The sequence below is a fragment of the Xiphophorus hellerii genome, chromosome 5 (genome assembly GCF_003331165.1).
Source record: "Xiphophorus hellerii strain 12219 chromosome 5, Xiphophorus_hellerii-4.1, whole genome shotgun sequence".
Lineage (NCBI taxonomy): Eukaryota > Metazoa > Chordata > Actinopteri > Cyprinodontiformes > Poeciliidae > Xiphophorus > Xiphophorus hellerii.
In genome coordinates this window covers 5095256-5118879 of record NC_045676.1, presented here as the reverse complement: position 1 = coordinate 5118879, position 23624 = coordinate 5095256, and the positions used below count along the sequence as shown (strand labels likewise).

General features: G+C 36.5%; 1 protein-coding gene across 1 annotated transcript; it reads right to left on the bottom strand.

Moving 5' to 3' along the window:
• Positions 1-1727: 1727 nt before the first annotated feature.
• LOC116720154 (sarcoplasmic/endoplasmic reticulum calcium ATPase 2) lies at positions 1728-22844 on the bottom strand. The gene is made up of 24 exons (XM_032563264.1): positions 22507-22844; positions 20601-20732; positions 20084-20101; positions 19902-19984; positions 18648-18752; positions 17685-17823; positions 14928-15094; positions 12945-13100; positions 12707-12848; positions 12307-12473; positions 10950-11038; positions 10704-10806; positions 10481-10612; positions 9333-9458; positions 8961-9182; positions 8165-8276; positions 7478-7716; positions 6266-6486; positions 5314-5516; positions 5069-5154; positions 4411-4544; positions 3669-3786; positions 3466-3594; positions 1728-2838 (listed from the first exon to the last, which is right to left on the bottom strand). The coding sequence occupies exons 2-24, from the start codon at positions 20716-20718 to the stop codon at positions 2659-2661; spliced, it is 3189 nt and encodes a 1062-aa protein (XP_032419155.1). The 5' UTR covers positions 20719-20732; positions 22507-22844; the 3' UTR covers positions 1728-2658.
• Positions 22845-23624: the final 780 nt, after the last annotated feature.

Here is a 23624-nt window from a genome sequence, read left to right as displayed (position 1 = left end):
AGACATGCTAATAGCTAAATATTGAGGCTTTAGAGATGATATTTTACAGTAACATGAACTGGATGACACCAGTGCTGATTCTACTCCTTTGCTTTTGTCCGTATGGTTAGAAAACCAGTAAGAGACGTTCGAGTAGGGGATACAATCTATGCTCATAGTGACTGATAAAAGAAACTAATAAAACCACAGCTATGCATGCCATGGTTACGCATCATAATAACTGACTGAAAGTAAAAAAAATAAGAGGAAAACCTTTTCCAGCTGCAGAAAATCCAAACCAGACGGAATAATTGTCCAGAAAAAGCAAAAAAAAAAAAAGCCCAAACTCCCCTGATATTTCAGTAACTGGCCTGAATTTGAGTGTTTAGAATAAAATTTTAAAATAATTCACCCTCAATATTGATCGAAGTGAACTTGAGTTACAGCTACAGTGAAATATAGCTTAACATATTTGGATTTAATGTAAAATAATCTAAAACAACGACGACGTCGTCATTCAACACTTTATTGACAACAAAATGTTTTTCTATGCATGTTGGTGGAAGATCTAAATAAGAAAAAGTTTTCAGTTCTTCAGTTTCATCTTTATTCAAAACAAACAAGTCAGTAAAGAATGATCTGTAACATTTAAATTTTCCTCTTTCCAGCTAAAAAAAACAATAGAACAAGATTTTGTTATGATACAGTTCAAAATAAATAAAAATAAATGTTGAAAAATATTACATTCCTGCTCAAAACAATTAAATGCTATTTCTCTTTTGCTTCAAATACAATCTAAAGTGTTAAATTAAAATGAAACTACTGAAAAACAACAACATGGGTTATTATTATTATTATTATTAATAACATAAAGGTTTGGCTAAAACCTTGAAAAATTTGCAAAATGTAAAAAAATTCAGTGAACCGTCGTCACACACACACGGATCATAACAATATTTAAGCTCATCTCAGTGTGCAAAATGTAAACACAAAAATAAAAACTAAATCTTATCAAAACGGCAGAAAGTTTATAAACAAGCCTGAAAAAAATTAATTTAAACATTAAATTTAAGATCGGTTGAAACATTTTCATTTGACATTCTGGAATTTGTTGCAGAAATGTTTGTTCTTAAACCAAAATTCAACCTGATAATTTGGTTATGAGGACTCCAGAAAATACAAAAATCACCTGGATCAATGATGTTTAACCAGCTGGTCATCAGCTCAGGAGTACCACAGGGTGCTGTCCTCGCATCATTCATTTTCACTCTGTAAACATCAGACTTTCAACACAGAACAAGCTGTTCTGAAACACTCGGGTGACTGCAGTTGTCGGGTGGATCATGTAGATCTTCTGAGTCAGATTTTGAGAGAGTCGGTTTGTCTGCCGTCATCTGCTGGGATTTAAAACGGCTCAACAACGTGAAAAAGAAAGATGGTTCTTGAAGAATTCTTCATAAAATCAAGAAACTCGTGAACAATTGAGAGCATCCTCTTCGTTAAACAGTCTTCAGTCAGAGGCTTCTACAGAACCGCTGCAGTACAGACTGCAGACTCTCCCAGCTCCTACAGCAACTCTTTAGAGAATCTTGAATAATATGAGCTACATTTAATTTCTCTTTGGGATTTTGTCAGAATCTTAAGATCCTGGCAGATACATGACAATAAACTGAGCTTCTGCTCAAGCATCGCCTCAAACGCATCAAAAATAATCAAAAACGAACAAAAGAGGAACTCAAGACAGAAAATTCATGTTTGAAGCCTTAAACACAGAGTTTTATTACATTATCCAGCACAATCCGGCCGGGCTCCGCCTCCTGGACTGGTCTCAGATCAGCTGCTTCAGAAAATGTCCGGATGTTACACACGTGAATATTAGGAACGATCAGCGGATACATTGGTAAATTTAAAAGTTTCAAAAAGGTGCTTTGTGTAGCATTGTAGGACCATCACAGCAATAAAAACAACATTATACCAAGATGTTTTAGTCTTGTTTCTAGTAAAAATATTTCAGTACACTGGAAATAAAACAAAATTAACTTACAAGCAAATTTTCAGCAAGAAATAGGAGTTTGTTTTAAGTCAACAATTTCTTAATATCGGTGAAAAAGTTCTAGTTCAACTGGCAGATAATTTTATTTATAACAAAACATTTTTCCATGTTATAAAGTGAAATAATCTGTCAGTGGAACTAGTAGTTATTCATCAATATTAAGGAATTATTGACTTAGAGCAAATTCCTTTATGATGCTGAACAATTACTTGTGAGTTATTTTTGTCTTATTTCAAATGTACTAAAATATTTGTGGTGGAAACTAAACCAAGAATATTAGATTTTGTGTTTTTGCAGTGCTGCTCTTTTCTGTGTCAGGTTTAATATTGAATTGAATCATAAAACACATAAAGCAGCTTAGTTTAGATTAGATTATTTTAGCTCAACCAGAGAGATTTCATGTAAAACTCACTGTTTTTATGTTTAAAAAAATTCTCAAGAATCAAGAAATGGATATTTGATCAATCAAAGAAAATGTTTTAAATCTCCACAAAGCACCTTTATGACAAAGGAAATCATTGTAAAACATTTTCTTCGAGTCTCCGCCATCTTTTCCTGACGTTTCAAAGTAATTTTCCCAGAAGTCCATCTTCTTCTTTTCCTCTTCAGTGTTTTCTGTTCGGTTTTCACTCCCAGAAGATATTGTTGATGTCGGAGTCCAGGCTGAAGATCCAGAACACCAGCGGCGCCGAAATCAGAACGAACAACCAGGAGACGTCCTTCACCGCGTGGCGAAGCCTCGACGGGATTGAACCCACCAGCCCCATGCCGACCCATGACCTCTGCAGCTCCTCCTCCTCCACTGACTTTAGGAGACAATAAAACCAGAGGTGGGTAAAGCACCCAAAAATAAGACTCAAGTTAGAATACAACATATTTTTATTCAATTAAATGTAAAAAGTAACCGAACAAGAAACTATGCAGGTAGGAGTAAAGTATTTGGTAAAAATTATACTCAAGTACTGAGTAACTAATCAAATCAAACGTTAAATTATTACTTAATGTTTAAAAATTACATTATCAGTGGACCAAAATATTAAGTAAAGTGGAAATTTTGGTATTTTAAGGACAAAATAATTTGATAATAACCCATATAAATAACAAAAAAGAACATTTTTCCAAATCAGTTTAAATAAAAAACTTATGAAACTTTAACAGAAACTGCAGGTGTGTGTCTGTGTCTGGTGAATTTTTGGTTAAAACATGTTTGTTTTTCATTCCGTGGATAGAAATTTTACTCAAGTAAGAGCAGAAATACTTCATAATAAAATTACTCAAGTATAAGTAAAAAGTGCAACATAGTAAAAAATACTCCTGGGAGTAAATTTTTAAAAAAAAGTTACTCAAGTAAATGTAACTAGTTACTTTCTAACTGATAAAAACAGGAGCAAATAACAAAAAAGAGTAAGAATACAGATTTGTTAAATCTGGACCTGGTTTCCCGGCTCGATGTAGTTGCGGGCCAAGAACTTGAGCGCCTCGTCCATCAGGATGACGGGCAGCGACAGCTTCAGAACCACGACCCACTGAGTCCAGGACAGCGGCCGGATCTGGAAGATCACCTGTGGATGGAAGAACGTGAAGGTTCTCCGAACATCCGCAGTAACAGAACCAAACGATTCTGACGTTTTCTTACCGGCAGCGGGTCGACGTACAGGATGAGGAAGTGAAGCGCCATGGAGAGGTAGATGGCGCCCACCAACCACGGGTTGGACCACGGAGGCATTTTCAGCAGGGACTGGTTCTCTGACAGACTGGAGGAAGAAGAGGTTGATGTTGAAGAAGCCCGGCATGAGGGCAAATTTTACTGGACGATTAATCGTTCCAGAAGTTACTGTGATAAACGATAACATCGTTGTTTTGAGACCATTTTAAAGTAATATAATGGTAAAGGAAACAGTTTTAAAGATCGATAAACTTTAAATTCTAATAAACATTTAACGCTGGAACTGTAAGATATTTTAAAAATCCAAAATAAATGTACAAAAATACAGAGACAACAAATAAAATGAACTGTCAAGTTTCTGTAAACAAAACTGTCCTTCAAAAGAGGGGATAATTGAGACAAAAGCACTGTCATCTATTTTTAGGTTTACTTGTTTTTGGGGATTTTTGTGCAGCTCTTCCAGATACAACAGAGTATTTGGACAACTGTAGGTAGAAAACAAAAAAGGGGAGTAAATTTCTGCCAATAAAATTCAGATTATTCTTAGAAAGTTTGTAGAAAGACTTGGAAACTTTAAAAAATCAATTTTTGTTTTTAATTTACAAGTTTTTTTTAGATTAATCTCAAAATAGAGTTTTTGCCCAGCAAATTTTTGACGTTTGAAACTCAGAAATTTCAAAGTTTTTTGTAGGCGTCTGTGGTCGGGTCTTACCTGTTCAAGGCGTTGCACATTTCTATGGTAACCAGCACAGACAGCGCCATCGTCATGGGATACGGCGACTCGAACACCGAACACTGCACACCGCTAAACTTGGCGTGATCTTCACTGCACTGCAGGTAATGGGACTGACACACAGTGGGAAAGTTTATATTATAAATATATAGATGAGTTGGATTGTTCCGATTTAACATTAATCTAATGTATAACAGAGCGTTCTTCTAACTTGTACCTGAGTGTTTTTATTCTAAAAGGTTTAATTTGCAAACTTTAACCAGTTAAACAATCATTTGTCAGTGGAGAGTTGATTTATCTGGTGAAAATAATCAGAAAAAGCCTTTTTTTCCCCACAAGTTCAAACAATTTAGCAGGAAGAATGAAGGAAAACTGCTAACTACTAAATACTGACTAGAAGTGGGGAATATTTTATTTTAAGTTACATATTTTAAATTAAAATTATTCTTATTCTACATAAATCAGTTTTCAATTTGACATTTAAGGGATGTTTGTACATTTGTTTGTCAAACAAGTCACATTTTGTTGCTCATGATTAATTTCTAAAATCCTGAACCTTAACTATTCTGCCACACATCCCAGATGTTTATACATGAGACATTTAATTATGAACTTCAGGGTGAAACCGGAGCGGTACCAGCTGGTAGAAGGAAAGTTTTGGGCCGTCATGAGCCGCCATGAACCACCAGGCTGCAGCTCCGACGGTGGCGGCTCCCACATAACCTGCAGGAAACAAAAATAAAAACCTTAAATCAGATCATCTTCATGATGATCTGATTGATGATAATATGACAAACAGAGTTTGCACAGTTTTAGTAACATTCAAGGACTTTTCAAGCATTTTCAAGGTAAGATTACAGACTGTGTGTCACTGTGACTCACATCCGATGATGAGGTAGCGGCAGAACAACCAGCTGGAGATGAGCGGCTCTTTGGGAGAGCGCGGAGGACGAGACATGATGTCCAAGTCCGGCGGGTTGAATCCCAGCGCTGTTGCCGGGAAACCGTCAGTGACCAGGTTGACCCACAGCAGCTGGACCGGGATCAGCGCTTCGGGCATGCCCAGTGCAGCGGCCAGGAAAATACTGAGCAGGAAAACAGACAGCTTAGCTTAATAAAAACACAGAAAATTTGTTCATCTAATCAGTGAAATGTTTTGTTCTACTAACCCCATGTTTCTCAGACTTATATAAACAACCTGAAAAGAAAATATTAGCCTCTTAACTGACTTATGGTTGTTTTCTTTATTCATCTTAAAAAGAAGGGTGGCGCTGTTTTGCAAATGTGACAAAAACCATGAACAACTCGAGACGCTTTGAGTTATTTACAGATTCTGATTCTGGATTCTAAGTTTTCTAATGATTTCTAATGAAACACTTGGAAATCAAAATGAAGTTGTGTTGTGTGCGTTATTGACATTGTAGAAATATTTGTAATTTAAAACACAATAAAAGAGAAATAGCCTTGAGTTGCTTTGGCAGAAACAAAAATCTTCTTCACTATTAAATGTAAAAATTATCCACCGATTTCTACCAATTGTACTTATCTATTGTATTTATTGGTTGATTAAATTATTTTTAATTAAATAACAATAATAGCTGTTGACGTGCAAGCAGAGCATTACAAGCAAGCACATTTGTAAAAAAATAAAGAACAGTTCTCACTAACTGAGACTAAAAGAACCGTTCAAAAGAATCAAACGACACATCAAAACTATCAGCAGGCATGACTTCCTCTGATCACAAGGTACTGACTTTGTGCAGTACCTAGGGCTCCCCCTAGTGGTCCTCTAGGGGGAGCCCACAAACCACAGTGTGAGAAAGGCCGCACTAACCAGACCACTTCTCCGATGTTGGACGATATGAGGTATCGGATGAACTGCTTCATGTTGTTGTAAATGGCTCGGCCTTCCTCCACCGCCGCCACGATGGTGGAGAAGTTATCGTCGGCTAGGATCATCTCCGAGGCCGACTTGGCTACGGCCGTGCCGCTGCCCATCGCGATGCCGATCTCCGCCTTCTTCAGAGCCGGCGCGTCGTTGACTCCATCCCCCGTCTGAGCCAATCAGAGAGGAGGGACAGAAAAATGGAGAGCCAATCCCAAAATGTGCTGCTGGATGATAAATTGTCTCAGAAATTATTGCGATAAAAAATAATATTGTCGTTTTCAGACCATTTTCAAGAAAAATGTCGATCATGGCATGCTAGTGCAAGTTGCTCTCGCAAAGATCAGCAAACTTTAATTTTAAACTATGAATAAAATTGATTATTATCAAAACAAAATTGCCTTTAAATAAAGTTGACATGTTTATTTATTTAATAAGTTAGCAGCAAAAAATAGTTTTGAATTGAAAATGTTTCTTCTTTTGTTTTCAGTTACAATGTGATTATATTCTGATTATTTACAGATCAGGCAATTAACTCGATTAAAAAATGTAATCAAGTCCCTCCCCTACTTTTACCACATTTGAAGTAATGCAAACATATCAATTTAGATCTCAATAACTTAAACATTTATGTCCAAAATGAAAGAAAATTGTTCATGCATCAAAAATAGTAAGACTGATAAATTAAAATGAACTCAATAGTTTCCAGTTTGATGATGAATATTTTTTAAATGACAATTTAGAGAGATATCATAATAAGTTTTATTTATGGGTTTTTGGTTGTGTTTTATTTTGGATATTTAAAATATCTTCCAGTTCCAGTTTGAGAGAACTTGCATTAATATGCCATTATGAATGCATTACTTCAGTTACTATCGTTTATCAGAATATTTACTGGGATAATTTATCATCCGGTACAATTTGTTATTGTGACAGGCTTAGGGATATTTTCAGTAACAATCTGTTTATTTGCACCCTAATAAATCAGTAAATAGAGAATTGATGAACTTCTGTTCACAAACATGTTGCTGCAGAGTTTGAATCCACAGAAATGCACTTTTATTGGCCACTCTGGTCTCTCATTTGGACTGTCCAGGCTTAAAAGTGAACTCATGTGATAGAACAACATCATTTTGTCAACATTGAAACATTTGCTCTCACCATGGCAGTGATGTCGCTCAGGCTCTGCAGATATTCCACGATGCGGCTTTTGTGGGCCGGCTCCACCCGGGCGAAGCACCGCGCCGTCCGGCAGACCTGGCGCTGAAGGTCAGGGGGCAACTCGTCGAACTCTCGGCCCGTCAGGCCGCCGAACCCTCCCACGCCCTCCCGCTCCTCCTCCTGCTCGGTGATGATGCCCACTCTCCTGCAGATGGACAGCGCCGTCCCCTTGTTGTCCCCTGCATGAGGACAAGAAATGGAGCGACAATAGCTAGATGTTAGGATATTTGTTTTGGTTTTATTTACCCAGAATGCTTTGCGCCATAGCTACGTTCTTGCTTTTGGAGCAGCCTCTGATCCACTTGGCAATCAGATTGGCATTAAAATTGCACCAGAGTTCACTTCAAGCAAACCGAAACCGAAGTCTGTTTGGTCTGGATCAGAGTTTGATCAAACATTCACACCTCCGAAAAAGAACCGGACTTTCTAGACAAATGAACTGGGGTTTGATTAAAGCGGACCAAACAGGGCTGGTGTGAATGTACCCTTAAAATACAGCTTTGTATCAGACAGCTTAAGGTTTTGAGATCCAGACTGTTTAGTATTTGTAACGTTATGCTTGGCTGTTCTGGTTCCTGCCGTTTCACTAAATATTTTTGTTGCAACTGTGTAAATCTGCACACTAACCTGTGATCATGATGACCCGTATGCCGGCCTGTCGACACATCTGAACAGCTCCGCGGACTTCCTGCCTCGGGGGGTCCAGCATCCCCACACAGCCCACAAAGGTCAGGTCCGACTGAGGTGGCATCACAAACAGGAGGACTTTTTAATTTTACATAACATGTAGAATCATACAGCAACTACAAAAAAAATGTTAAAAATAGATCCAGAGTGCAGTCAAGACCATGGGTGTTCAAAGTGGGGTCTGTGGGCCATTTGTGGCCCGTGGACTGATTTTTCTGCGGCCTCCTCAGACCACAGTTCAAGAATAAATTAAATAAATTAGGACAACACTACAACTTTAAATTAAATTTTACTTAATTTATTATTTTTTTAAGTAATCGTACTCTAAGCGTCTGGTTTTCGTCTGTTGTCATGGTAACTAGGACCACATCTACTCACTGACTTATACGTTTGCTTTTAACAGCTGTATTAAAACTTAGCTAAATACAGAAAATGTTTTCAAAGACTGACCTAGATTCAGCTTTGATTGCTGAGGAATAAACAAAAAAATTTAATAGTGAAAAAAAAACAATAAAAAAATATTATATATATTTTTGTATATTTATATAATAATTATTATTGGATCATAAAAAATTGATTATTATTTTATGTATAATTAAAATAGTTCATGTTTAGTTTATCACAAGAACATTTTGGTGATTCTAGTTTTTAAAAAACTAGAATGTTGTTAATATTGCAGCTTTGAGCTGAAGTGACAAAACGTTTGGACTCCTCTGGTCTAGTCTATTATCAGAACCTCATAGTCAGCGAAGGTTGCCGTGTTCTCCAGGTTGAGGGAGCGAATTTCCGGCGGCGAGTCCCTGGTTGCCATGGCGAGGCAGCGCAGCGTGTCCCGTCCAGAGACCCAGCCCCGTATGGTGGACTGGAGCTGCTCTCGAACAGCCGGGCTCAGAGGAACACGACCGGAACCGCTGACACGGACGTGGTTGCAGCGCTCCAACAGGCTCTCTGGAGCGCCCTGAGAAAATGAGACGAACATGTCCGTGTCTTTACGGGCAGCAGATGCGCTGCAAAAATACCAAATCTTACCAAGTAAATTAGTTTTGTCCTATTTCAGTTGTGTTAACATATTGGCACTAGAAGCTAAAATCCTTGAGGTGTCGCTGACCTTCACAAACATCTTGGCTCCGGAGGCAGACTGGGTGTGTTTGTTGGAGAAACAGAAAACAGACATGGACTTCCTGTCTCTGGAAAACTCCAGTGTCAACTCCTTCTTCATCAGCTGTTTAATCACCTGGAAGGAAGTGATAAAGAGAGAAAGAGTGGAAGAAATGCTCTCATTGAACAAACAACATGGAGAAAAAAATTCATTTATCAGATTTTATATTCTCGTGGTATAAAATGAATGTTCTCCCTGTGCATACGTGAGTTTTCTCCAGGTCCAAAATCATGACTGTTGGATTAACTGGTCTCTCCAAATTGCCCTTAGGTAAGAGTGTTTTGGTGGAAGTTTGTCTTGTGTTCATTAGTCCAGAATAGTTACGATAAAAAAAAATTTAACCAACCAATTGAGACACTGGTATTTTTCAGAGGTTATACAAAACTTTTAATGCAAAAGTCACATTTTGTAATTTTTTGGGTTTCAACTGCTCCGAAAAACAAGCGCTTAAAAATCCACCAGGTAAATTTTTGGCAATAAGTTTATGTTTTTTGATGCCTGAAAAATGAGGTGTGTCAAAAACCTCCCAGTTGTTGAGTCACATTTGACTGAGCATTCGCCGTTAACAAGCAACCACAGCTTAGCTTCAGCTCATTTGGTCTGCTGGTTTTACCACGATACAATGGCTGCTGAAAAAGACAAGTGTTTTGTTGTTGACTTATCATCCAGAAACTACTTTCTGCATTGAAGTTGATTGTGCAGAAGGCTCTACTTCGGCTTTTCAAAGATGTATGGTATGGTGGCATTTGTTTGCAGCCATTTTCAAGTACGAGTGCAAACGTTGAGTTGGGGGTGTGGCCAACAGGAGCTTATTTGGATTTAAAGTGACAAGACAGCCTAAAAAAGCTCATTCTGAAAGGCAGAACTGAGCAGACTAAAATCTTATCATCTGAGAATGCTTTTGTGCAAAAAGTGTAATGAACATGCTTTCTATAGGACTATCCTAACCCGTTCAAGGAAGCATAATAGGCCACCTTTAACTTCAGACATAAGAGCTCAGGTCTGAAATAAACAGATGACACGGGCCCCTCTCTCTCTCCTTTTATGCTTTTCTGATCAGGTGTAAATATTGATCTATCAGAGCTTCACACACTTACAGAACAACAGGCTGTAGCTCTCTCAGCACGGCTCAGTCCTTTCAGATCCACATCAAACACGTTCATTTTCTCCACCAGACAGCAGAGGGCAGTCTCTGTCGCCTCACCAACTTTCTCATACACACCCTTTGCCTGGAGCCCAGGAGGAGAAGCAGAAACAGGCTTTAACTGACTGTTTGGTGATGGCAGGAGCTGTTTTCATAGTCATGTTAGCATTGCTTACCTCATTGTAGTCTAGGGATGAGTCATTGCACAGAGCACAGATGGTGGCCATCTCCACCAGGCCATCATACTGACTGCATTTCATCACTGAGCCGTCCTTGTAACTGCAGAGACGAGGGGAAAAACAGATTAAAGACAGAATAAAGATGGAGAACAAGGAGGGGGAAAAACAAGGAAGCGTTATTTCATTAATAACCGACTCAACATTCACAAGTTAATGAAGGAGTTAAAGGTTAAAAACACTCACACTTCCCCCTCGGGGGCATAGGTAGATCCAGTCACAGTGAACTCGTTCAGGCTGCAACGCTCCTTTGATGCACTCTCTACTATAAACATCTAATTACATGCACAGAACAGACATCGGAGCAGTTTATTAGTTCAGTCATGTTAGAAGAACGTATCTAAATCAGAGGGCATTTTACGGAAATGGTAAAAAAAAATTATCACTTTGTTTCACACTGAAATCATGATTACTGAGCTAAAAAGAGCGAAAACAGTTGGATTAAACACTTAGTGATAGTCTTTGGACATTTGCAACACTGCGTTTGATGAACTTTAGTTTTTAATGATGCAGTGAGAGAACATGGTTTTAATGTTACAGTGTCTTTAGATGAATGTTTTACATTTTAGATTACTTTTACAAATCAATCACAAGCAACAACATTTTGCGCTTCGGACACCAAAATCATTACAGAAAACATTTAAAGCCAAAATGAAAACAGATTCCTACAAAATAATGACAAATGAAGATATGTATTTTTCTTTATCTAAAATATATATTAGTATATTTAGCTTCCCCTAAATTAAAATTACCAGATACATTCTAAACTGCTAATTTACTTGGGCTATTTTGTAAAGTTTCTGGTAAATAAAGTTTGATGTTTGTGTTCAAGTTTTGGTTATTGAGTAGTTTGTCATTTACAGCATGCTCTTATTTTGAAGGGGGTGAAGACTGTTCCTCTCCTCATGTTCTCTCTGTTTTTCCAAATAGCTTTATTTCAAACAGGAAACACAGGAACAAAATAAAACATTGACACATGAGGACAAGATATAAGAATAAATACTGTATGTAAGGATGTTATATACGGAAATTATTGTGCTAAAATTAAATCGGAGCTTGAGAGTTGTAGTCTTTCAAGGGCAAATATAATTTGAATTGAAGTTAGCGCTTTAGCAATAGCTTTTGCAAAATACCATGTTGGTGTTTTGTTTTACCGGTAGAAGAACTAATGTTTAAGATTAGCACTTTAATCATGAACATTAAATTACTAATGTTTATGGAACAAAGATATGTGATTTATGCCTTAGTGTTACCAAAACTATTATTTATGATTAGCGCTTTAGTGGAACAAGTGTTTATGATTAGCGTGTTAGCATTAGCAGGACCAAGCTTTTTGATTAGTGCTTCAGAGTAAGCAGAACCAATGTTTGACTATCAGACACAAACCACACTTTTTGAAACAGATGAATACTATTTACTAATTCAACTAGATTTTTGTTAATTTACTATTAAGACAAATTATTTCTTTTTCATTTGTGACTAGAAAAAGTTTGTTCCAGAAAAGGTAAATCTGAGGTGAATGTCATTTTCTCCCACAGCTTACCCTGCACACAGACATCTGGTTGGTAGTCAGAGTTCCTGTTTTGTCTGAGCATATAACAGAGGTGCATCCCAGCGTCTCCACTGACGGCAGGCTGCGGACAATAGCATTTTTCCTGGCCATCCTTCGAGTACCTAGCGCCAGGCATGTAGTGATGACAGCTGGAAGGCCTGTGAATGAAAAAAAGTGACCAGCTTTATGCCCCGTTTATAGTTCAGAACTAAATAAAGCAGTTTTATGCGTCATTCTCAAAGAAGGTGGGTCACTGGGTTCTGGCCTAGTTTCTTATCTCATGCCTGCTCAGTGTTCATGCAAAAGCATGAAAATAACTCCAGCAGTAAGGCAGGAAGAGTAAAAATATAGTGTGTAAGTTTAAAACCAAGGTTATTTTTTGTGACTTTACCTTCTGGAATGGCAGCTACAGCCAACGCGACAGCAATCTTGAAATAGTAAATAGCTCCTCTGAGCCAGCTGCCTCCATGAACCGGGTCGCTGAAGTGTCCGACGTTAATGGCCCACACAGCCACACAAATAACGCTGATGACCTGCAGATCGCAGCACACAGGAAGAAGGACGGACGTGTCGTTACGCTACATTTTCCCCAGCGTAGCATTAAAATCTCAACAGCAAAGGGATTTTACCTTTGACAGCTGTTCCCCAAACTGGTCCAGTTTCTGCTGCAGAGGGGTTCTTTCAGGGTCGGTGGAGGCCATCTCATCCCGGATTTTCCCGATCTCTGTCTGCACCCCAGTTGCCACGGCGACCCCGATGGCCCGACCCGCCGCGATGTTTGTACCCTTGATGGGAAAACCAGAATGTAATGAACTGAAAGTTACATCTAGGGCTGAAACGATTAATTAGAATCGTCGTGGTGAATCGATTATGTAAATAATTGTCAGCTAATTTAGTTATCGATTAATCGTTAAATGAAGTAAACTGACTCAGAAAAAGGTCAGTTGCTGAAAGAACAACATTTTCAGAGCAGTAACTCAGCCAAAAGGTTACAGAACATATATACATTTTGCATTTAATATTTTTAAAAAAGCTCTTTGTCTGTAAATGTCTTCCATCCAGAACTTGTCATGTGGAACAGATCTGGCTTCACCTGGTTCAAATTTTGTAAACATCCCCATCTAAACACTTTTTGCAGTTATTAAAAAAAATTAATAATCAACAGATCAGTACTACACAATATTGGTATTAAGTTGAGCAGTTCACATGTTGCTTGTTTTTCTGTAGCAGCAGATGGATCCTTTGCTACAAAAGGAATGTTGTTACTGCATTTTAAACAATACATGTTTTTATTTTCATTTAAAGAAGGAATTAAATTATTTGTTTTATCTTTTAATGGATTTTTAATATTGTACAAAATGAAAAGTCTACATAACGTGACCGATTAATCGTCAGAACAGTCAATAGATTAATAGATAACTAAAATAATTGTCAGTTTCAGGCCCAGTTACATCAGCTAACGAGTGCAGAGAGCAAAAAAAGGTCATAAAAGTCGACAAGCAAAACGAAACGAGGCCACACTAAGACTGCCAACCTAATCTCTCATGGGACGCGCCTTTTCCCTTTTTTAAAGTATTTTTGATGGTATCACTGCATGGCTGAACCAAATCAATAAATCCTCCACAACACAACCAGAATGTGGCAGCATGGAGGCCTGCAGCCTGCCAGAGAAATGTTGCTGAATAAAACATCAGAGCTGCTCTTTGACCTTTTGCATCTATTGAAGATCGTAAATCTCAACCCTGCCCTGCTGACGCCCCCCCACTCTGCTTTCACAAAGATGGCTGATATTTCAGCACTCCCACGCACACGGACGGATGCCAAAACAATTTGGATTAAAAGACTCGCAGTATCGGCAAATACTATTAAAAATAGATTTTAAAAATTATTCTCTATTTAAAAATACAGTACAGGTTTGTACGACGGCGTATTAGAGCCATAATATTTGCCAAAAAACTTTTATGTCAGAAATTTTATAGAATTTTTTTTTTTACATTTCTGAACTTGAAAAGTTAAAAATTTTCTAGAACAACCTCACAACTGTTGAGATTAATCTCTTAAATTTTCCAAATTTTTTTCCAGAGTTTTATAAGTAAAAAATAAATCCACTTTTGGAAATTTTCAAGTTTCAAACGTCTAAAATTTTTGACTTCTGAAACTCAGAAATTTCCCATTTTATTCTAGAAAAATTTCTGAAATTAATCTCAAAATTTTTGAGTGTTTTTCTCATAAACTTTTTTCTAAAATAAAATCTAAGTGTTCTCCTATTTTTAACCTACAATGGCCCTAATAAGCTGTTGTGTATTTGTGTCACTAATCAGTTCTAAAAATACAACCTTCAATTGAAAACAATAAGTCGCTGTGATGGTTTCATGTTACCGACTCCTGGCTTCAAAAACTTTAAAATTAATCAAGCTCATAAACATTTCCATCATCTTTCTGTTTACCCATCATCAAATAATGGCACATTTACTGTATCTCAGGAGAGATAAATAAATAAAAAAATGGATTTTAAGTTACTTAGTTTTATGTTCCAATAAAGACATTGAATGAATCAACATTTTTTTCTTTGTTATTGTCAAAAAAAGACATGTGAGATGTTTAAGACTCACAGAGAACAGCATGTTCTTCTTGTCCTGATTGACTGCTCTGGGGTCTGGTACCGGATCGGTGTGTTTAAGGACGGAGACGGACTCTCCAGTCAGAATGGACTGGTCCACTCTGAGCGTGGTGGAGCGGATGGACGTTAACCTGATGTCAGCAGGAACTTTATCACCGACTGGAGGTTCAAGGGGGACAGAAAGAACAGGAAAAAGATTTACACCAACTAAAGATTAAGCAGCAGGCCTCGTTTAACACAATACATCTGAAAGGTGACCTGTTTCGCTTCCTTAAACAGGTTAGGAGAGGCAGACACCAAACATGCTTATTACATTTTTTGCACAAAATCATTCCTACATAATGAGATTTTAGTCTACTCAGTTTTGCCTATTCTGAACTCCTGCTTTAGGGCGTATTATCACTTTAAATCCAAATAATTAATGGCTGCTTAAGATTTAAAGTCATTTATCCTACCCTGTGTTCTGAGAACCACAACACATCCTGGTTATTAAAACAAAATGCAAAGTCAAACTTAAATAGGGAACATATACAGAATGTTTGATGAGAAATAAAGAAAAATACCACAATGAGTCACTCTAAACTCAGACTGTTTTGCGTTACTGAGTTCCCACGCTCTTAAAATAAACAGATAAACTGCAAAGAACGCACACACACACACACACACACATATATTTATTGTATCTGTATAAGGGAGAGACCCAGAACTGTGGAGTCTCAATTCAGAAAAGCTCCCAGTGTTCGGAGAAGAGCTGAGTGTAAAAATGGAAACAAACTGACCGCTCTCTGTTTGCCTAAAAGGAAAATATTTTCACATGGCTCTTGTTACCCGTTCATGTTTAAAAAAGACAGCAGGTCAGCGGGATGATTATCTCTCCAAAATGTAACGGCCGCTCTAAAAACAGAAAGGTTCAGCAACTGATGGGAAAGACCAGCAACTAGGCCCAGAGCAACTTCAAATCCCTCTGACCATAGCAGTTCCAGTCCGATTGGATTCATGACGAACCAGAAGGCCGTCTCATACAAGGGGGTTTCAAAGAGCGGCCCGGGGGCCTTGTATGGCCCCTGGATTCATTTTATGTGGCCCTCTAACAACATGTCATAAATTACACACATTTGCAGTTGATGCAGATGGAGACTTTTTGTTATTAAGTTTTGCAGAGAAATTAAAATGTTTCTAAAATGGACAATTTTTTAATGCAATAGAAAGTATTAATCTGTTTTATATCACATTTTTTTCATTCTGTTTGGTTAGTGACTTAAATCTGCTTTAAATTAATATATTAAACATAGCAAAGTACATCTAAATTTCATAAAGAAGTGACATAATCCTGTTTTTATATCTGAGAAATTGGATCCCTTTCTTCTAATAATGCAAAAGTGCAAAATCATCTTACACACCCATTCTTAAAAATGTCTAACCACTTTTTCTTAATTATTGTATGGTTGGTTTATTGTTGAGCAGCTAAAATTAGTTTTTAAATCGGTTTAAAAATTATATATGTTTTTTGGCACTCAACTAATTTTGGCCCAAAGGTTTGGACACCCCTGGTCTAATTTCACTCGGGTCAGGCTGCTGTGTAGAAACATCGACTCGATTCTCCAGAGAACTTGACTTCAGACATTTCATCCAGGCTGGTTATTCCTCTTGCCGAGTTTCCATGGCGATATCAGCCGTAGACGAGCCTAGAAACGTGCAGACAGACGTTTTCCAGAAATAACTAAACGAAGATCCCGAGGCAGTGAAAAAGCTAAGCCTGTACAGAGAACGTGTGAGTGTCAAAACAGATTTCTTCTTCAACTGTATTTATTGATATTTATTATCTGTATTGGTCCCTACATTGGAAAAAAATCTAGATTGAGGATTAGTGACAAGGGCAGATCTATTTGGTCTAATTCTTCGCTTTGTGTTCTGAGTGACATCATGCTTTAATATTTATTCTACACTATATTTAGCATTCCTAATTGCTCTTTCTGAACCATTTGAAAGAAAGTTTGTTGCCATTTGTTTTTTACATGTATGACCAACGTAGACAACGTTTTGTTTTTGTCAGTTTCTTAATTATTCACTTTACATTGGATATTATGCTCCTAATTGCATTAAATGAATAAATCAAAGTTGTGTTGCTTGTTGTGTTGTTGTTGCTTAACCTCAGGGAGGCGTTTCAGGGAAATTAAGACAAGAAGAAACAAACTAAAAAACTGTTCCTAATCAAGAGCTGTTGAACACCATGAATCCATCCAAACCCTGAGCGTCATTTCCTTTACATCCTAGTTGCCTCTACTATATTTACAGTTTTTATTTAAATATTTATTTTCAGTGCGTTTTGAGAGTTGCTATTTTTTAAATTGTGCTGTGCTTCCTCACACAACAACAATAAAGGAATTCTGATTCTGTTTTTACATGTCTGATCAGTTGATCAGATAATTTATCAGTTATCTGATCAAATTTGTAATTTAGTACATTTATGTTTGTGTTTGTTTTTTTTAAATTAACATTTTAAGTCAAGTCATGGCTGTTTTTCTGTGTCAGATCAGTATCGGTCGGTACTAAACCTCAGTGGATCAGCGCATTCCTAATATCAAGGACTGAAGGTGTGTAAAATAGTACAACTTTAATTGATTGTTTCTGCTATAAAAACAGATTAATCCGATGGAAAACAGTATAGGTCACCATGCTAACTGTTCCTGGTGAACTGCTGCTGTCTCTCTGTAACTGACTCCATGCTTGATGTTTTTGCTTTTCTTACCAGCAACTTCAACGATGTCTCCAGGAACGATGTCTCTGGCTCGGACTCTCTGGACGCTTTTCTTGTCCTGCCTGTAAACTTTTCCCATTTCAGGCTCATACTCCTTTAAAGCTTCAATGGCGTTCTCTGCATTTCTTTCCTGATGGATACAACAAATGTCTTAGTTTTCTATTGGTGCATGTAATTTAGGGATCTTAGTTTCCATAAAAAACAAACTAGAAGATGTAACTGAAGCAAAACGTTTCCTCCAGTCTTTTCTTTAGTTTTTCTCCAGGTAAAACGTTAGTTTAAGGTTCTCAAGATTGAGTTTTCTTTATTTTATTCTTCCTCTTTTATTTTGATCAGATATATCAGAACATTAATCATTCCTAATTTACTTGTTTACTTTTTAAACTGTACTAATATATTAATATATTAAGAAATTTCAATGCAAAGAACATTAATGTTCTTACTTTTATCATAATTTTTATTAGAACATCATAAAGGAAAAAGTAAGATTTGGATGACAAGATTGTAGTATGAAAATAAACCTGACAATAAATTCAAACATCCTCCAATAATATTATTAGCATAAGAATGATTAATATTGTATTTTTTGCATAGATAAATCTTCCTGCAGAGCAAGATAGCCTATAATATAAGAATTGGGGAAGAAAGTTTTTGTGAGGTAAATATAATTATTAAAAGTCAGATTACATTATGTAGGTGTTTTGCTTTAGCCTCTATTGTAAATCAAATATTAACAAAAATGTTGGAGAAGCTGCTTCACTTCGTTTTTCAGCCTCACGCTCCTGAAAAAGTGAAGCAGTAAACATGCAGGATGGGTATCTATATTTTTAATGAGTTTTAAATGATTTCTCACTGTAACTGGTTTTATTTTTCTGCTGTTTTAGAAAATAAATTGTTTTCATAATCATGATTGCTGTTGCTTACAGAGTAATTTAGATAAATGTTATATATTACCTGCCACACGCCAACGATAGCGTTAGCAATCAGGATGAGGAGGATGACGAAGGGTTCAACGAACGCAGTGATGGTTCCCTCCCCTTCTTCAAACCACGCCAGAGTCTACACAACAGGGCAGAGAGAAAGGTCAGAGGTCATGTGCTGTAGGGAACTCCTCACATTTAGAATCAATGGGTAAAACAAACCTTACGTTTAAAGTGTAACTAGTCAAGTGAGAAATGTGTAATAAAACAAATAATAAATCGGTTTGTTTAGGATTATGTATTCTAAGAACTAGAGATTAATCTGATGAATCAGTTATTGAAATAACCGTCAAATAATTCAGTAATCGATCAAATGTTAAATGTAGACGGTAGACTGAAAGAGCAACATATTCAGAGCAGTAATTAAGCCAAACTGATCAAATATATGTGCATTTAGATTTAAGATTAATAAAATGTATTTTTCTGTAAATATGTTCTACCTAGAACTCCTCAATAGTTTTATCCAATTATTGATCAGTTAATCTAAAAAATAATAATCAACAGATAATCCATATGCTATATTGATAAGAAAAGCAGGCCTGAACTATTTTCTTTGCTACAAATAATCAAACATACACTAAAGGAATGTTGTGTTATTGCATTTTAGGACATAAATGTTTTCTTTCTTATTCATAAAATGATTTGAATAATTTGTTTGTTTGCATTTTTAATAGATTTCTAATATTGTAAAAAATAAGCACAAGTGGCTAAATGAAAAATGTGCAGAATTTGCCAATTATTTTATCAGATTAATCGTCAGAATAAATATATAGAGAAATCATTGGCTATAGCCCTAATAAGAACATTTGTAAGTTTTTAATCCTGTGCTGAAGAAGAATAGAGGCTGTTCTGCAGAAACTCCTTTTCCCATGTAGTGTGCTGTTTTACTTCACTTTAAAGTGACTGGGTTTTGTTTATACATGGATTTATCTCAAGAATTCGACTCCGTGACTCACCAAATGTTCCTAAATAACTGAAGGCGGCGTCAAGAACCAAAAAAGGCCGGATATGGACATGGATAATTAGGATGTAACTCCAACCCTGACGCTCAAAACAAACCTTACATTTCATGCATTTTACTATTGCTGTGTTTATCCTGCAGTACTCAACTACCGTAATACACATTATATTTTAAACAAAAATACTAAACATACACAGTTGCTCTGTTTAAATATGACTGATTAGTTCTGCTGAAAAGACAAACATGGCTGTGGTCGTATTTCCTTACAAAAGAAATGCATGCAGCCAGCAGCAGGATTCGAACCAGCAGATCTTCAAACTGTTCTAGGACCAGCTCCCAAAGTGACTTTCCTGCAGAGGGAGAATAAAGAAATAACAGCACAGTAAGCAGAGTTAACATAATAACACACAAAATATGACTGTAAAAAAATATACAACATGTTAGATTACCTTCTTCTGCAGGCAATTCTGTAAGTAAAAAAAAAAAAAGAAAAACATCAACAAAGCACCATGTTCTGCATTAAAACAAGATTTAAAAAGAATAGCTTGCAAGGAAATATAGTGTTATATACACCGTAATCCTGTCATTATAACAAATTTGCTGGTTGATAAATTGTCCCAGAAATGATTGTGATAAAAGATAATGTTGTTGTTTTGAGACCATTTTGAGGTAACATCGTGAACATGGCATAATAATACAACAAAGATTAATAAACTTTAATTTTGTAAAGGACACTTAACACTGGAACATATTTTTAAATAACCACAAAAAAAGCACTACAAAAATAGGATTTGTGAATTTATTGCATCAGGCTTGGTTGTATGTTTTAAAAAGTTAACATGACTTTTTTTAAAAAAATACAGACATTAGTTTTGTTCAATTATGTTACAAGGTGGTAAATTTTGTTGCAGTTTTGTTACAGAATTTTGGTTCTGTTTCTTTGCAAATACATAAATAAATATTTACCGTTCGGTCCCCACTTCTCTCTGTTCTTCTTCAGCTGCTCACAGCTCAGACCTGTGGATTCATTGACACTGAAGAAACCCAAAACCTCCTCCACTGTTTTAGTGTGAGCGTTGTCCATCGCTGCTGGGAAAGCTGAAAAACAATCAGCAATCAGCCTTTATTTAACGTTTCTACAAAGACGATATTCTACATTTAAATACAGGTCAGTGATATGGTCATTACCTTAGCCTAATATGATATTAATAACCTTTGTCAACATTTAAAAAGTCTGTGGAAAAACTAAGATTCAACTTGTGGTACAAACTTTAGCAGCATCACTCATTTCAGCATCATAAATCTTTGGAGAAACTTCAATATATTCTTCTTTACGGTGTTGCTTTGGTTCAGTGCGGTTTGTCTGCAGAGATCTTTGTAATTAGGATAAATTCTGGGCTTTATTTGGAGTAGGAATCACTTTTTTCCAGCCATTTTGTTGAGGATTTGCTGCTATGACCCAGTTTGACAGTTTGCCTGCTGACAGGCAGATGGCCTCACATTTGACTGGAGAATAATTTGATTGCGATCAGTTCGAAGACTGAAATGAGCTCAGGTTCTGTGGCAGGAACACAAAAGTCCACATTATCACTTTTAATGTGGACTTTACAACTGCAGTTTTGTAGAAGACAGAAACAAACTGTCCCCCAGGATTCTCCTATATTTTGTTGAATTCATCTCCTCCCTTTGTCTTTTACTCTGCAGTGACATTAACTCACATGCATTGAAATTCATTTTTATTCTTACTAATAAGATTGCAAAATGTGTTATTTACTTACATTAATTTGTTCACTTATTTATTCCTTGTTCTGGCATGTTACTTTTGTTATTGTTATTTTTTTTTCTCCAACTCTTTTCACTTCTACCCAAAAGGAAAATAATAATAATAAAAATCAGGAAATAACTGCCAAGATTGAAAGAAAAAAAGAGTATCCTACCCCACATATGCTGATTAAATTTCTGTTGACACCACTTCGTTATGTTCTGTCTTATCCATTTTATTGTGTACCTCATTTTTTGTTTGTTTACTTTATATTTTTAGTTGTTATTTGTTCTGTTATCTAATAGGTTCTTTTGTATTTTGTAGATAAATACCTCTGTTTGTTACTCTGTAATGTTTGTTATGCATGCACTAATTAGTGAATCTAAAAAATATATGTACCTTACAGGACCTGCTGCTGGGAAACATCACCACATCATGATGCTGCCACCACCATGCTTCACAGTGGGGATGAAGTGGTTCTGGTGATCTCAACCTCCTTATAGATGGGGTGCATATTTATGCAATCGCTTATTTTATGTAAAATATATTTTTAATTGTCTTTATTTTGTAAAAATTAGTTTTCACATTGACAATAAATATTTTTTATAAAAATAAAAAAGCAGCACTTTTCGTGACTAAATGTAAAAACAATAACAAATTGTATAATTAATGACAAGATTTTATTTTAATAGTATTTATTGCCATTGAAAGCCAAAGTCAGCCGTTGAGGCTGGGTTACGGTTAGGCTAAGAGTCAAAATACCCCGACTCAGCTCATCATCACTGGACACAAATACCCAAAATATGGTTACAGTAGTAATAGCTGTCTGCTAGTTATTAATTTGATAAAAATCCATCAATCCAAATCAAATTCTATCAGCGCTTCAACTGCACAGAAGCAAGCGATATTTGTTTTTTAAACCTCTCGGTATTTGACACAATGATAGTTTAATATAGCAGCATAATGACCTAGTTACCGTGATGACAGATTCCAGTTATGCTAGCTGCTAGCTTATGAGCATCGATGCTGAATGAGCGTCAGTAGCTGTGAGGCTAAAGAGCTAACATGATGTCTAACGGTTAATCCTCCGGAGATGAACAGGTTGCTTACCGGAGCAGTCCGGGTGTCGTCTCAGCTCTAGCTATTCAGCCTGAAGGAAGGCAGGAGCCGTCGATGCACCATTAGTTTCGCACTAAATTCATTCCAGAGACCAACGGAATACTATTTTAAAATCATAAAATCGCTTCTTCTTGTTCTTTTTTATTTTATTTTAAACAGGGTCGCTTCTTGGTCACGAATCAAATCCTGGTATCATCAAAATAAAAATCTTTGTGGAAAATAAATAAATACATAAATACAAATAAAAACTGAAGTTTTTAAAAAAAATAATGTGGCTCAAAACAGCTTCTTAGTGTAATAATATGTTATTTCTCCTCATCATGTCTGTAAATCTGATGTCAGCCTACAGCGTTCAGTGAAAACAAGCCGATAAGGGATAATAAAACACAAGTTCCGGTAAAAACCTTTCAAAATAAGAGCCGTAACCGTTATTCTAAATTTCGCATAAGTTCCTGACTACACTGGTCTCCTTCTGCCAAGTACTGGTTCAACTCTACATTTTGCACCAAAAATACATTTAATAAAAGTAAAGGTTTTTAATGTTTGATTGTTTTCTCTGTTTGTGGTGTGCTTCGGTTCCAAGCTCCTCTCCTCGGTTCGGTTGCCGCTTCTGCCTTGTTGGAGCCGGAGACGTTACGCCGCGGAAGGACAGCTGGGACAGAGACGTGACGCTGCAGGTCAAAATGTTCGCTTTATTTTTGGTATCCTTGTGCTGTTCATATAATGTGAGAATGAAACTGTACTAATACCAGAATAAAGTCCCAATGATGCGAGAATAAAGTATGAACATAATCGCAATAAAATTAAGTTAATGTCGAAGTATTACCAGACGGGATTAAAGTCAAATTTATAGAAAAAAACTCGCGATTATACGAGAAAAAAGTTGTAATTACGCGAAAAAGTTGTAAAGGTACCAGAATAAAGTCGGAATGATGCAAGAACAAAGTCATAATATTACCAGAATAAATTAATAATCATATGGGAATAAAGTTGGAATTGTATGAGGAAAAAAGTCGCAATTATACGAGAAAAAAGTAGTAAAGATGCCAGATTAAAGCCGTAATCAGATGGGAATAAAGTCGAAATAAATACGAGAAAAAAAGTCATAA